At 41.0% G+C, this 13,601-nt stretch overlaps 1 protein-coding gene across 1 annotated transcript in view; it reads left to right on the top strand.

Moving 5' to 3' along the window:
- Positions 1 to 404: 404 nt before the first annotated feature.
- Positions 405 to 13,601, top strand: part of NDC1 (NDC1 transmembrane nucleoporin) — a 50,475-nt gene continuing 37,278 nt past the window's right edge. Inside the window, exons 1-6 of the mRNA XM_006768391.2 lie at positions 405 to 549; positions 2,396 to 2,516; positions 5,333 to 5,434; positions 7,889 to 8,063; positions 9,830 to 9,968; positions 13,555 to 13,596. Coding sequence (XP_006768454.1) covers positions 493 to 549; positions 2,396 to 2,516; positions 5,333 to 5,434; positions 7,889 to 8,063; positions 9,830 to 9,968; positions 13,555 to 13,596 — 636 coding nt within the window. The 5' untranslated portion in view covers positions 405 to 492. The remainder of the gene's footprint in view (positions 550 to 2,395; positions 2,517 to 5,332; positions 5,435 to 7,888; positions 8,064 to 9,829; positions 9,969 to 13,554; positions 13,597 to 13,601) is intronic.

Raw genomic sequence — 13,601 nt, 5'->3', positions numbered from 1 at the left:
CCCGTTCACAAATATCGTGCACCGGGCCTCTAGTATGTCTCATAAAGGACTATGATTCCCAGCATGCCACGAGGTACCGTCTGGAAGACTTCATCTCCCAGCATGCTGTACTTTGGAACTCCGAGTCCCAGAATGCAACGCTCGTCCTTGCTTCCAGAGGCGGTGGAGCCTACAGTTCCCAGCATGCAGCAGCACCGCCCTCAATTTTTGGTGCCTCGCCGGACCCTGCTTCGGAGAGACCTTTTCGATTCCCGAGGGCGAGTTCTGGCGTCCCGGACCCCTTTGGGACGCGTGTCTTCGGGGGAATCCTGGCCTGCTGGGCCTGTCCAGACGAAACCTCAAAGAGATGGGTCGGGTCCTGGGCCGGGCTTCACTCAGGCAGCGTTTCAGGCAGCCCTAAAGGGGTCCTCCTGGGGCCTTCCTCTCTTTGAACCACCGAGGCGGGCAGGCTCGCCGTCTCCGGCTCCCCTCAGAGCGGGGCCCGCCATCAGCATGGCCACGGTTGGGAGTTGGCCCTGCGCCGGCGGGTCGCGGGACATCTTGTGGCGCGTGAGTGCTGCGTTCGCTGTGCTGTGCGCGGGACCGCAGTGGGGGCCGCGGGGGTTGCGGGGCCTGGGCGCTGACCACGCCTGCGTGCTGGGCGGGGGAGGGACCGGCCGGGTGTAGCGTGGGGAGCGCGTGGGGCAGGGACCTCCTAAAGGAGAGCTTATGACAGGGCTGTCGGGCGTCCTGAGTGGAAGCTCGTTACCGGGTGGGAGGAGTGTGCTCGGGAAAGCTGGGTGCAGGGTGTTTGGGTGCGGGGTGTCCCGAGTGCCAACTTGTTCAGGGGTGAGAGGGGGGTCCAGAGTGGAAACTGGTGGGAGTGGGAGTGGGAGGGCTGACGTGCTGGCACTCCGGGAATGGGGAAGAGTGGACGCAGGGGTGGTGTGCCTAGGAGGTGCAAGATAAATGACTTGTCGGTCCGGGGTTAGAATGAGAAGAGTTGGAGAGAATGTGAATGGCGCACTCAGCAGAGGCTGGGGTGGGCTAGGTACATGGGACAGGTGCTCCTTGTTAACTGTTAGAGCAGCGGTTCTCAACCCGTGGGTCGCGACACCTTCACAGGGGTCGCCTAAGACCATCGGAAAACACATATATAGGGTGTCCCAAAATTCACACAAGATTTGAATTTTGTGTGAGCATTAACAACAACAAAAAATAAAGCCTAATATACTTTATGAATCAATAAAAAATTTACCATTTTCAATTATAAATGTGTTTTCTATCAAAATTACTTCTTGTGTGAATTTTGGGACACCCTATATAATTACATTACGATTCATAACAGTAGCAAAATGACAGTTATGAAGTAGCAGTGAAAATAATTTTATGGTTGGGGGTCACCACAACATGAACTGTATTAAAGGGTCGCGGCACTAGGAAGGTTGAGAACCACTGTGTTAGAGGAATGTGTGCGCTGTGCGGCTGAGATGAGCAAGTACTTCCTAGCTGATACCTCCTGTCCTGCATCCGCTCTGAGCAGGACAAAGAGGTAAGGAGTAATATCCCTTTTAGGCTGCCCCAGCGGTACCGCCAGCTACCCTGTATCCCAAGCTAAGAGCTTTTGAGTCTTGAAGTCTTACCTGTTCTTTACCGCCCCTGGGATCAATCACCGCTGTCCTGTATAAGGTGTTTCACAGAGGTGGATCCATTTCCCCCTGTAAGCCTCCTTTTCCCTTGCCGCTGCCTTTCTTCAGACACGGACTGGAACCTTTGGCTTGCGTGGTTGCGTGGACTGCCTCCTGTTTTGGCCTTGCCCCGTCTGATCCATCTTCATCATAGCCAAGTTACAAACACAGGGTGTTTTACCGCCCAAAATATACATCCGATCGTCATGCTTAGAACCCTTCAGTATTCACTTTGCTTTTTTATTCACTTATTCAAAAGTAAATCTTGTGCCTCCTATGTGGTTGGCACTGGTGATTCAGACTGAATCCCATGTGTCAGTTGCCCAATAGCGAATACGTATCTAGTAATCGTAAACACCATTGCAGTAGACAAATGGTTCCCATAAAAATATATAGCTTTTAGATGTTGATATATCTGTCAATTAAACTTAGACAAGTATTAATTGCTGTAAAATACAGTTGTAATTCTGCCCCCCTCCCCCCAGAATATTTAGTGTGGCACCTGACTTTGGACAAACATAACCACAAGTTCACTGATAATACAAGATTCTACAATGGTGTGTAAATTAAAGTTATTAATAGTAATAACCATTGAGGTTTATGTATACCTGCACAGACTATGATCTGGGTATAAATATTAGTGATTAGCATCCTGTATGAAAAGATAGGATTTGCATAACTGAAATAGTTTAACTGACTTCATGATTGAATGATTTTGTTTGTTACAGGTTTTGGGATGGAGGATAGTTACAAGTATTGTGTGGTCAGTGCTGCTTCTACCCATCTGTACCACAGTATTTATAATCTTCAGCAGCATTGATTTATTGCATCCTATACAGTGGCTGTCTGGTAAGTGATACTCAATTTGGGGAAAAGAAATGCACAGGACCTACTTTTCAACATAAAAATTGCATTATGTTCCAAATTTGTTTTTAATTACCGCTTACTTAGCAAAATAGTGACTGCGGTAATCTTAAGGCATTCCTTTCTAACTTACACCTTTTCATTATCTATAATAATAAAAGCGTAGTATGCTAATTAGACCGACGTCTTTCCAGACAACCTTCCAGACAAAGCAGGGGCTTTGAGGGAAGCCCAGGTCCCAGGTGCTGGAGGGAAGCCGGTGCCAGCATCCCGGGGAAGGAAGGCCTACTCTTGCACGAATTTAGTGCATCGGGCCTCAAGTATAATAATAGGATTAGTAAAACTGTCAGAGACTTTATTATCACATGAAAAAAATCATTAGAAGACCATGTAAAGGAAAACTTACTTTTTGTCTATTTGTCTCTTCTTTTTGACAGCTTTATTGAGATTGTCTTTTTAAGGTGAACTGTTCCTTTTATCTATTTAAATATTGTGGATAGAAACATGAGATATCTCTTAAAAAACCTGTCTAAAATTAGGAATACTCTATTTCTATATTGTGGTTAATAAGGAAGAAAGATGAGAAGAGAGAAAAGGAGGAACAAGTTAAAAACTAAAGAACATAGAGTTAAATTCGAGGATTGATGAGGGGCTATCAATTATCACTATCAACTGGGTGCCAGGCACTGTGCTAAGCACCTGAAGTAGATTGCCTCTTATTCTTTCTACAACCCCGTGTAGTAAAGAGGTATTAATCCTACTTTATAGATGAGGAAACTGAGACTCAGGCTAAAGTCTTCAGAGATACAGCTGGTGAAGTAGGATTTGAACATTGGCCTCTGACTTCAGAACCAGTGTTTTTCTATGCACTAGGATTTATTTATTTTTAATTCTATACTAGGATTAAAAAATAAAATAAAAAGAGAGAAATGTTGCCAGCCTAGGTTTTGAAGTCTTTAAGGCCTTGCTTAAGGCTAAGAAGCACAAATACTCTTGAAATACTTTTTATATCCTCTTCAACAACAATAACAATAAATTTCTTTTGCTTTGGAAAGTGAGAAGTGTGTTGTTAAATTAATTTTTCAGAAGAAAATGTCAATTTTCAAGGAGTTCAAAGCTTTACTTAGTGGCCTTTGGAGATGTTGCTGCTAAAGAATTAAAGTCATGTTAATTTTTTTTTTAAATATATTTTATTGATTTTTTACAGAGAGGAAGGAATAGAGATAGAGAGTCAGAAACATCGATAAGAGAGAAACATCGATCAGCCGCCTCCTGCACATCCCCCACTGGGGATGTGCCCGCAACCCAGGTACATGCCCTTGACCGGAATCGAACCTGGGACCTTTCAGTCCACAGGCCGATGCTCTATCCACTGAGCCAAACCGGTTTCAGCAGTCATGTTAATTTTTTGTTGAGACATATCAATCACTTCTTGTATGGATAGGTCAGATGAAATTAAGCCATAAACCATTGCAGGGATGGCAAGTACTTCTCTCTCCACTTTGTCAGAATCTGTATTACTCATTGATCTTTTGATCTTGGCTGTCTAGTCACAATCTCAGAATATTCAGTATTGTAATCTAGAGCCATTATCAGTTGTTCAGAATTGGAATTTAGGATAAAAATTTTTTGCCATTTCATGGCCAAGTATTCTTTAATCCTAATAGCACTTTCTCACCGATCTCATAAATTGGATTTGATTTATGCCATTTTTTCCCATCAAATGTTACTTGTCTTCTTCAACTTTTGCTTCACAAAGTCTTTCCAGAAAAGTTGTACTCTTTCCTTACTTATTTCCAATAACATGGATCAATTCTTTCTTTTAGCAGTACAATGTTTGTGTTTAATTGTGGATGCTTAATAAATATTTTTTATTAATTTTAGTCAATGAATTATACTTCTAAAAATAATTGGTTTTATAATTGTGTTAATCTATTCAGCAAGCATATGTCCTTGCTGTTTTTATTTCTTTTGTTCATGTTTTTAAGTATAATACATACATATTTTAAAGTTTCCCATATTTTTTAAATGGATTATTGATGAGCTACTCTAAAATGTGAATGAATTAGTATTTCACAGGGATATCCTCATTGTTTTTGTTTTCAGCTAATTTAGATGATTTATGGATTATACTATTTCCAGAAATGTTACTTTTTTAGCTATAGGGCTAATTGCATCTTGTAGGAAGAAATCTGAAAAATATTTACATTTTAAAAAGAAACTTGTTGGTATATTACTAAATGTGGTATTTCAGTTTCACATGATGAAATAGATTTGCATATGGTAGTATGTTGTTTGATATTAACATCTGGGTTATCTAAAAGAAATTACAATATAGCTAGTAGCCCTGCGCAGTAATCCATGCGCCAGTAGCTCACCGGTAGCTCACTGCCGCCCTCCAGTAACTACCTCCACGTGCCCCCCCTCCATAGCTTGCTGCCCTGCCCCTCCTGTAGCTCTCTGCCTCCTGCTTGTAGCTCACTGCTCCACCCTCCTGCTGATCCATGATCCGGTCATTACGTGGTCGGTCATACGCTTCACAGTGTAACAACCATTTGCATATTACATCTTTATTATATAAGATTTTAAAGGACCCAGAGCTTGGTCCAAATAACTCACATTGTAGTCCTTGAGTGGATATCCTATAGGTCTCGTCAGCAGTGTATGAGGACATTCTTAAAGAAAGGATAACTTTAAAATTAAAATTAGAGTTGTGATTCAAGCCCCTTTTCTGTTGCAGTATACTGAATATAACTACAGGACTGAATGATCTTTAATAATTTCTCTTTCTTCTGTTTTAGATTCTTTCAATGATCTATATAGTTCCTATGTAATCTTTTACTTCCTGCTGCTGTCGGTGGTAATAATAATAATAAGTATTTTCAATGTGGAGTTCTATTCAGGTGAGTTTTCAAAAGTTAATTATCTTAAAATGTCTGAATTTATTTTATTAAGGGCATACTCAATGCATTTTATATATGAGTGTGTATAATAGGGGCTGTGTTTTATGAAAGTTTTACAAATGGTATGCAGAATCATATGCTTTGAATGCTTCATCTTAAAATTTGAGTGCTAATTTCTCTTCTAAAAAAAGTATTTTGACCTCTGCAGACAAGTATTATATGATTCCACTTAGGAGCTACCTGAAGTAGTCTAATTCATAGAGACAGAAAGTAGAATGGTGGTTGCCCAGGGCTTTGAGGAGGAGGGTTTGGGAATTGTTTAATGGGGACAGAGGTTCAGCTGGGGAAAATGGGAAAGTCTGAAGATGGATGATGGTGATGTTTGCACAACAATGTGAATGTACTTATGCCACAGAACTGTACACTTAAAAATGGTCAAAACGATAAACTTTAAGTGTATTTTACCACAATAAAACAATTTAGATCTTTTAATGGCTCATAGCTGGTGTTCAAGTTGTGATTCAGCATATCTATAATAATAAAAGTGTAATATGCTAATTAGACCGGACCTCCTTCCGGGGAAGCTGGGGCTGCAAGGGAAGCCTGGGTTCTAGGTGCCTGCCAGCGGTCGGAGGGAAGCCCAGGTCCTGGGTGCCTGCCGGTGGCTGGAGGGAAGCCTGGGTTCCAGGTGCCTGCCAGTGGCTGGAGGGAAGCCAGTGCCAGCAACCAGGGGAAGGAAGGCCTACTCTTGCATGAATTTCGTGCATCTGGCTCTAGTGTATTATAAAAGTAACTAGAGGCCTGGTGCACGAAATTCATGCACTAAAGGCAGGGCATCCCTCAGCCCGGCCTGCACCCTCTCACAGTCCCCAAGGGATTGGGCCTAAACCATTAGTTGGATATCCTTAGCGCTGCCACAGAGGTGGGAGAGGCTCATGCCACCGGCGCTGCACTCGCCAGTTGTGAGCCTGGCTTCTGGCTGAGTGGTGCTCCCCCTATGGGGACGCCCAACCACCAGGGGGCAGCGTCTGCGTTGAGCGTCTGCCCCCTGGTGGTCAGTGTGTGTCATAGCGACCTGTCATTCCGCCGTTCGGTCAATTTGCATATTATTAGCCTTTTATTATATAGGATGTCTTTATAGGGTAGGAGATTAGGACAGGTGATTTCTTAGATATTTCTCAAATATAAAAGTCTATAATTCTAAGAGTTTCTCAAAAACTTAAAAATAACATGTTTTACATCGGGATAATCACCTGCTAAATTCCAGAGCATTTTTCCCCCTCAGTTTTTCATCTCACTCTTGCCTTTTCGATTCTTTGAGTTTCTCCTTAAGATACAATAAGAAGCTTTTTCTCACACTACTTGTTTTAGCTAGAATGTCATCTTTTTAGCTCTTTGTAGTTTCTTGTTAGATATGGTATAAAATTTCAAATCCTACTTTGGATGTTACAATACATACCCTTTTCCTTTGCTTTCCTAATCCCTCACTAGCTGACGGATCTTTTTTTTGTTCAAACCATGTACAGGACTCCTTGGCTTATTGCATGTGTTCTTTCACACTGCCCTTTGTAGGCATGTCTTGTGGAGAGGGAGAGGTGATAGCAACCTCTTCCCCAAGGGTCAAGCACCTAAGCCCTTTCCCTTCACACTTTTCCATCTCTGCAGCCTCTTCACTTTGAGTATATTGAAAGGACACCTACATAGATAGGTTAGGGAACCCTGTGATCGTTGTTTCAGTGGTCAACATCCCTCACCTCATATCCACACTCACCTCCCCTAGCTCACTTCTAGAAAACTTTGGATTATCAAAAAGGTATTAGAGCCTGGCCCGTGTGGTTCAGTGTTTGAGTGTGGACCTATGAACCCGGAGGTTGCGGTTCAATTCTGGTCAGAGCACATCACTGTGTTGCGGGCTCAGTCTCCAGTGGGGGGTGGTGAGGGTGGTGAAGGGGGCAGCTGATCGATGATTCTGTCTTATCATTGATGTTTCTGTCTCTTCCTTTCCCTTTCTCTAAACTCAATAAAAACTATTTTTAAAAAGGGTATTAGAAATTCCCATATAAATATTTACTTTTGTATTCAGTATTGTCAATGTTTACCCAGTTTGTGATTTATTTTTCACAAATGGACTGTATATTGCTAATCTTCAAAATGCAAATATAACTTGCTAGAGGGCAAGCACTATTTTTTAAAAAAAATATTTTTTTTATGACAGGAGAGTTCCAGTGTAGGTACTATTTGAGCTATTAGGAAATTTTAAAAAGAAAGGAAAATGTTACTATACTACCCTTATATTTCATCTTTCTAGGTCCTTTGGTTTTTCTTTCTTTGTGTGCATCCCATTGTATTTAATATTTTCTCAAATTATTTTAACTTACAGATTTTTTAACTAGGACTTTTTCTGTACTCATATACTGCAGATTATAAAGCCACATTAATGTGTTCTGTTTGCAGTTGTGCCTTCCATTCCCTGCTCCAGACTGGAATTGATAGGGAAAATCATTCATCCTCAGCAGCTCATGCACTCATTTATTCATGCCGCAATGGGAATGATGGTGGCTTGGTGTGCTGCAGTGATAACCAAGGGCCGATACAGTTTTCTTGTGGTTCCCTGCACTGGTACTGAGAGGTAATATTAGATATTTTTTCCTAAGGAATCTCATTTAGTTACTAAGCCAAAGATGACTTGTATATTTTAATAGTTTATGGATATTGTTTGCTTTCTAGACTTCTATAAAAGGTGCTTTTTTACATACATCAAATGTTTTTAATGTTTTGAATTCAACAGTTTTTTAGAAAGATTTATTCTCTGCATGGTGCTATATTAGATGCTGTTGGATTTATAAGAGTGATTTACACATAGACTGTAGACTCCTTGAGAGTTGAGGACAATAGGGGATTTACCCATGGACCCCAATGGATGTAATAGAGAAATGGGAATGTGTGAGAAATAGGTTGTACTAGGAAGAATGTGAGATGTGCAGATAAAACCTGAGGGAAGCCCTGACCAGTTTGGCTCAGTGGCTAGAGCGTCGGCCTGTGAACTGAAGGGTCCCAGGTTCGATTCCGGTCAAGGGCATGAACCTTGGTTGTGGGCACATCCCCAGTGTGGGGTTGCAGGAGGCAGCTGATCGATGTTTCTCTCTCATCGATGTTTCTAACTCTCTATCCCTCTTCCTTCCTCTCTGTAAAAAATCAATAAAATATATTAAAAAAAAAAAAACCAAAACCTGAGGGGAATTCAGGAAGCAGGGAGATGGCATAGCTTCTTAGAGGAGGTGGCAATTTTTTTTCTTTTGAATTTGTTTTTATTGAGGTATTGGAGATAGGTTGGGATGGGAAATACCCCACTAGGAAAATGTCCATTCTGATCTTCCTGGTGTAGTGTTTAGAATTTTTTCTTGGAACTGCTGCTCTTCCTGCCAGCAGCTTCTTCAGCTCCACTGCTGACTGACTGGTCCTTGGATAGAAAGTCCTCTTTTTCTTGGACACACTCCTGTTACCTGCCTCTTTAGGGTCACTAGCTGGTTCCTCTTCGGGGAAAGATTACTTCCTTTTGGGAAGACTTCCACTGCCGCTGTTTCTTCAGGATCACTGCCCACTGGCTCCTCCTTGGAAAAAGATTTCTTTTTCTTGGGTTTGGAGAAAGCAGAGACTGACGGGTCCTCCATTTCATTCTCCTGAGGAGCCAAGGAGGGGGCATTGACATGGGAGTTGGAAGAAGGATAGTATGGAAAAAATGAAGAAAAAATCCTAAAATAATTTTAACTAAGCCCTCTAGTAAAATGCTTTCACTGTAATTTATACAGTTCTTGAACACATAACATTGATAAGAATTGCAAGTTGATATCGTGACTTTAAAAATCAGAAAAGATTAAGTGAAGTAATCTTAAATTCCCTATTTTCCACTGACTTTAAAACAATGTTCACGAGTACTACCGAATACTTGATTTCCTTTTGTGCCCCAGCTACCCTCATATAAGGCAGTTTTTTTCCTAATGGTGATGCATTTTCTTCAGTGAACAGGGTCCCTCTGAGGGATTGCCCAGTTTATGAGACAACACAGAGAGAAGCCAGAGTTGTGGCATCTGGGTGTATATAGTTTATTTATAGTTCCTCTTAGTCCAGGTGCAGTTTTCCAGTTTGTCAGTAGCATTGCTTATATCTCAGGACACATTCTTACCCTTATCAGATTTCTAGGGGATAGATCTGGACAGTTAACTAAAGGGGTTTTGTTAGTCTTTTGCCCATACTTACTAAAACAAACCATCTTTTTAGAATTTGGGGCATTTCTTAAGTGATTAAGTCAGAACGTTGCTTTCAATAAATACTGAGCCTAAAACAGTGATATGTGTCCCTGACTGTTGAATTAATAACCCACCTTTTTCCCTTCAGCTTAGATGGCCCTGCTGCACAAGCCTGCTTAAACGAATATCACCTTTTTTTCCTACTGGCTGGAGCATTTATGGGCTATTGCTATAGCCTCCTGTATTTTATTAACAACATGAACTATCTTCCATTTCCCATCATACAGGTAAACTATCATTTGAGCGTTACCTTATGTCAGAATTTGGCAGAGTTAAAATTGCATTGGTGTATGTGTATATAATTGGCCTCACCTGATTAATTCAAGATTTGATCAGCAAAACTTAGGACTTAAAACTTAGATCTTCACAATGCCATTTGGAGAGGAGATTTGTTCTCATGAGACTTTAGCATGTGTTTGAGAGCTGTAGCCACCTTTCCTGCTGCCCCTCTCAAAATTCCGCTTTGCTCCACTCTTACCCTCCCTGCTAGGTAGTGGCAGTTGCTGTGACCTAGTAGGGCTGGGGGAGGATGAGGATGACATTCATGCAAAGTTCCTCTGTGCAACTGCCAGCTTCTTTTTGAACCTAAGAACTTCATGAGCTTGAGGATGTGCAAGTAAGTATAGAATATGTCAGTTACTGTCTCAAATTCTTTTCACAATAAGGCATGGTGTGTATAACTAAAGCAGTTTTGATTGGTTGGAGTGGGACAGTTTAAACTATCTTTCAGCTAGGTTTTTAAAAGTTTACTAATTGGGGAGGAGCTGTCTCTGGAACTCAGAACCACCTCCTCTGGCAGGTGAGAGAGCGATCCCTTGCAATTTCTCACTGTGGCATCAAGGCTCTTCCCAGCCTGTTCCTACGATTTCCTGACTGTGCTGTTATTTGATTCATTCTCACTCTGGCAGGCTGAGGACTGGGCTTTGGAGCAAACATATTAGAACCAGCCTCTTCCCACTAGAACCCAGTCAGTTGAGAGAGGATATGTAAACAAATAATGTGTCTTCAGAGTATGAAGTAGGAGAGTGTGGTGGATTATGGTACTCTTGGTTTAACTAAACTTTTAATTTATTTTTATTTTTATTGATTTCAGAGAGAAAGGGAGAGGGAAAGATAGAAACATCAGTGATGAGAGGGAATCATTGATTGGCTGCCTCCTGCATGCCCCCTACTGGGGATCGAGCCCACAATCTGGGCATATGCCCTGACCAGGAATCAAACCAGTGACCTCATGGTTCCTGAGTCAGCATTCAACTGCTGAGCCACACCCTGCTGGGCGGGCCACATTTTTTTTTTTATATATATAAGCAATAACAAGCACTATTATTATTGTTATTATTCATATCATCATCCTTATTTTGGGTGTTGCCTGTCAGCCAACTTCGCAAGAGTATTGTGGTATCATTTTTTATTATAAACTATTTAAGTACTATAGATAAAGTGAAAGTTTCCTTTGACCTCTGTGACCAGTTTCCATCTTTGCCTTAGAGGTAGTGACTGGTTTAGGATATATATTCTTCCAGACCCTATACTGTATATTTGTCCATATATTTATCTACAAAAGGCCTGGTGCACAAAAATTTGTGCACTCGTGGGGGTGTCCCTCAGCCTGGCCTATGCCTTCTTGCAGTCTGGGACCCCTCGGAGGATGTCCACCTGCTGGCTTAGGCCCACTCCCTGGGGGATCAAGCCCAAGCTGGCAGTCAGACATCCCTCTGGCAGCCCGGGAACCCTCGGGGGATGTCCACTTGCCAGCAGGGAGCAGATCTAAGCTGCAGTCGGACATCCTTAGTACTGCTGAGGAGGCAGGAGAGGCTCCGGCCACTACCGCTGTGCTGGCAGCCATCAGCCTGGCTTGTGGCTGAGCAGAGCTCCCCCTGTGGGAGCGCACTGCCCATCAGGGGGCAGCTCCTGCATTGAGCCTCTGGCCCCTGGTGGTCAGTGTGTGTCATAGTGACCAGTCATTCCCAGTCATTCTGCTGTTAGGGTCAATTTGCATATTACCCTTTTATTATATAGATAACATATTTTGTGGGGTGGAGTTTTCATAAATAGTTTATATTGTACATATTATTCAGTAAGTTCTTTTATATCATGTATAATAGAAAAAATTGGATCTTTTAAAAAAATTAATTTTAGCCAATTTGCATTAGCTCATTAGATTTTTTTTCTTTAAATTTGCCTACACTATTAAAAACAGTGCATTAATGATAGATAAGGAAAAGTTGAACATTAGCATGGAATAGAGGACAAAGAAATGGATGCACATCAAGACCAGGCTTGGAAATTTTAGGCCAACAAGACTGAAAGTATTAAATAAGATTGATAGAGCCTGGCACATAGTAAATATTCAGTAAAAGGTAGCTGATACCCAAACCACAGAAGAAACCCAATAGGGAATTGAAAAACACTTCATTTTGGGAGGAAGAAGAGCGTATATTAGCTCCTCTCAGCATATCTACTGAAATGTCAACCTGCTTCCCTGGCCTCTCAGTACCCGGTGAGTAATGGTTAAAGTGAGAGCTACAGTAGGGACAGTCCAAAAACTATGCCAATTTTATTGGTTGGGAGGGCTTGAGGGAAGCGGGGGAAAAGCACCAACACAGAATAGTGCAATTACATATCTTGCGCTTGGAAAATGTTTGGATAAGCCAATGTAACTTGAAGTTGTACAGTCAGTGGCTAAATATTCACATGGGCTGCTTTTTGTAAGATACTATAGGAATCGGCAGACATGGTAGGAAGATATAACTTCTACCTAAGTTCTATAAATTTTATTGTACTTTAGCTTCTGAAATTCCTTAAAAAAGGATTGGCCCCAATATTATAATAAGCGCAAAAGAATTTACATATTCCTTTATATGTATAAGATTATAGTAAGCACAAAAGAAGACCAGAATTTGGAATGATCATCTTTTGCTCATTAGATTTCCTTAGATTCTTTCCAATAATTTTAAAATATTTTTTTCATTGGCATTTGAGGGCCAAGAACAGGAGAGGGTGTTGCTTATCAGTCAACTCTTGTTTCATAAGAAATATGTGTTTTGTTTTGTTTTTTTCAGGAAAAGTTCGTATTTTTTCTTACTTGATTACTTTCTCTTAGATTGATAGAATTGGAAGGTACCCACTAAGGAACTATTGAGCTGGTTCAGCCTTCTTGCTCAGTGTTGTACGAAAGGGGAGAGCACGATAACTCAGGTCTCCTGTTTCTTAGGCTAGTATCGTCTTTACTGTCTCCTATTTTTCTGAAAATAACATTTAAAAAACTTAGTGTAGAGGCAGTATGCATCATCTTTCAGATTACAGGCCCTGAAGCTAGCCTACCTGGATTAAAAATCTCTGATTTTCCTTTTGCTAGTTGGTAATATTGGTTAAGTTACTTAACCTTTCTGTGCCTCCTGGTTTTCTCATCTGCAAATTTGAGGATAATAATAGAACCTCCTTCATAGGGTTCTTGTGAAGTTTAAATGGATTAATACATGTAAAATGCTTACAATAGTACCTGATTCATGGTAAGTGCCCAAAGAATGTTAGCTGCTATTATGATGATGATGATTTTTTACTTTCTTTGTTTCCATACTCCTTAGTATAATCATAGTTTGATATTGTTAATTTTCTCAATTCTGGTCTTTTATATCAATGATAAACTCGTTATAACATCAGAAATAGTTGATATTTGCTTCTAGAATGAACTTTGTCTTTTATGCAATGATCATAGTTTATGTGTGGACTATTATAGTTATGTGTTTGCTTTAGAATGAACCACATCTCTGTTTGGTTGTATTATTTGATTCTGTTTTTCTTTTTCCACAGCAATACAAGTTCTTGCGCTTTAGGAGATCTTTGCTCTTACTAGTAAT

Source organism: Myotis davidii, unplaced genomic scaffold, assembly GCF_000327345.1.
Source record: "Myotis davidii unplaced genomic scaffold, ASM32734v1 scaffold79, whole genome shotgun sequence".
Lineage (NCBI taxonomy): Eukaryota > Metazoa > Chordata > Mammalia > Chiroptera > Vespertilionidae > Myotis > Myotis davidii.
The sequence above is the reverse complement of the archived record's forward strand: the minus strand, read 5'-3'. Positions and strand labels throughout refer to the sequence as shown.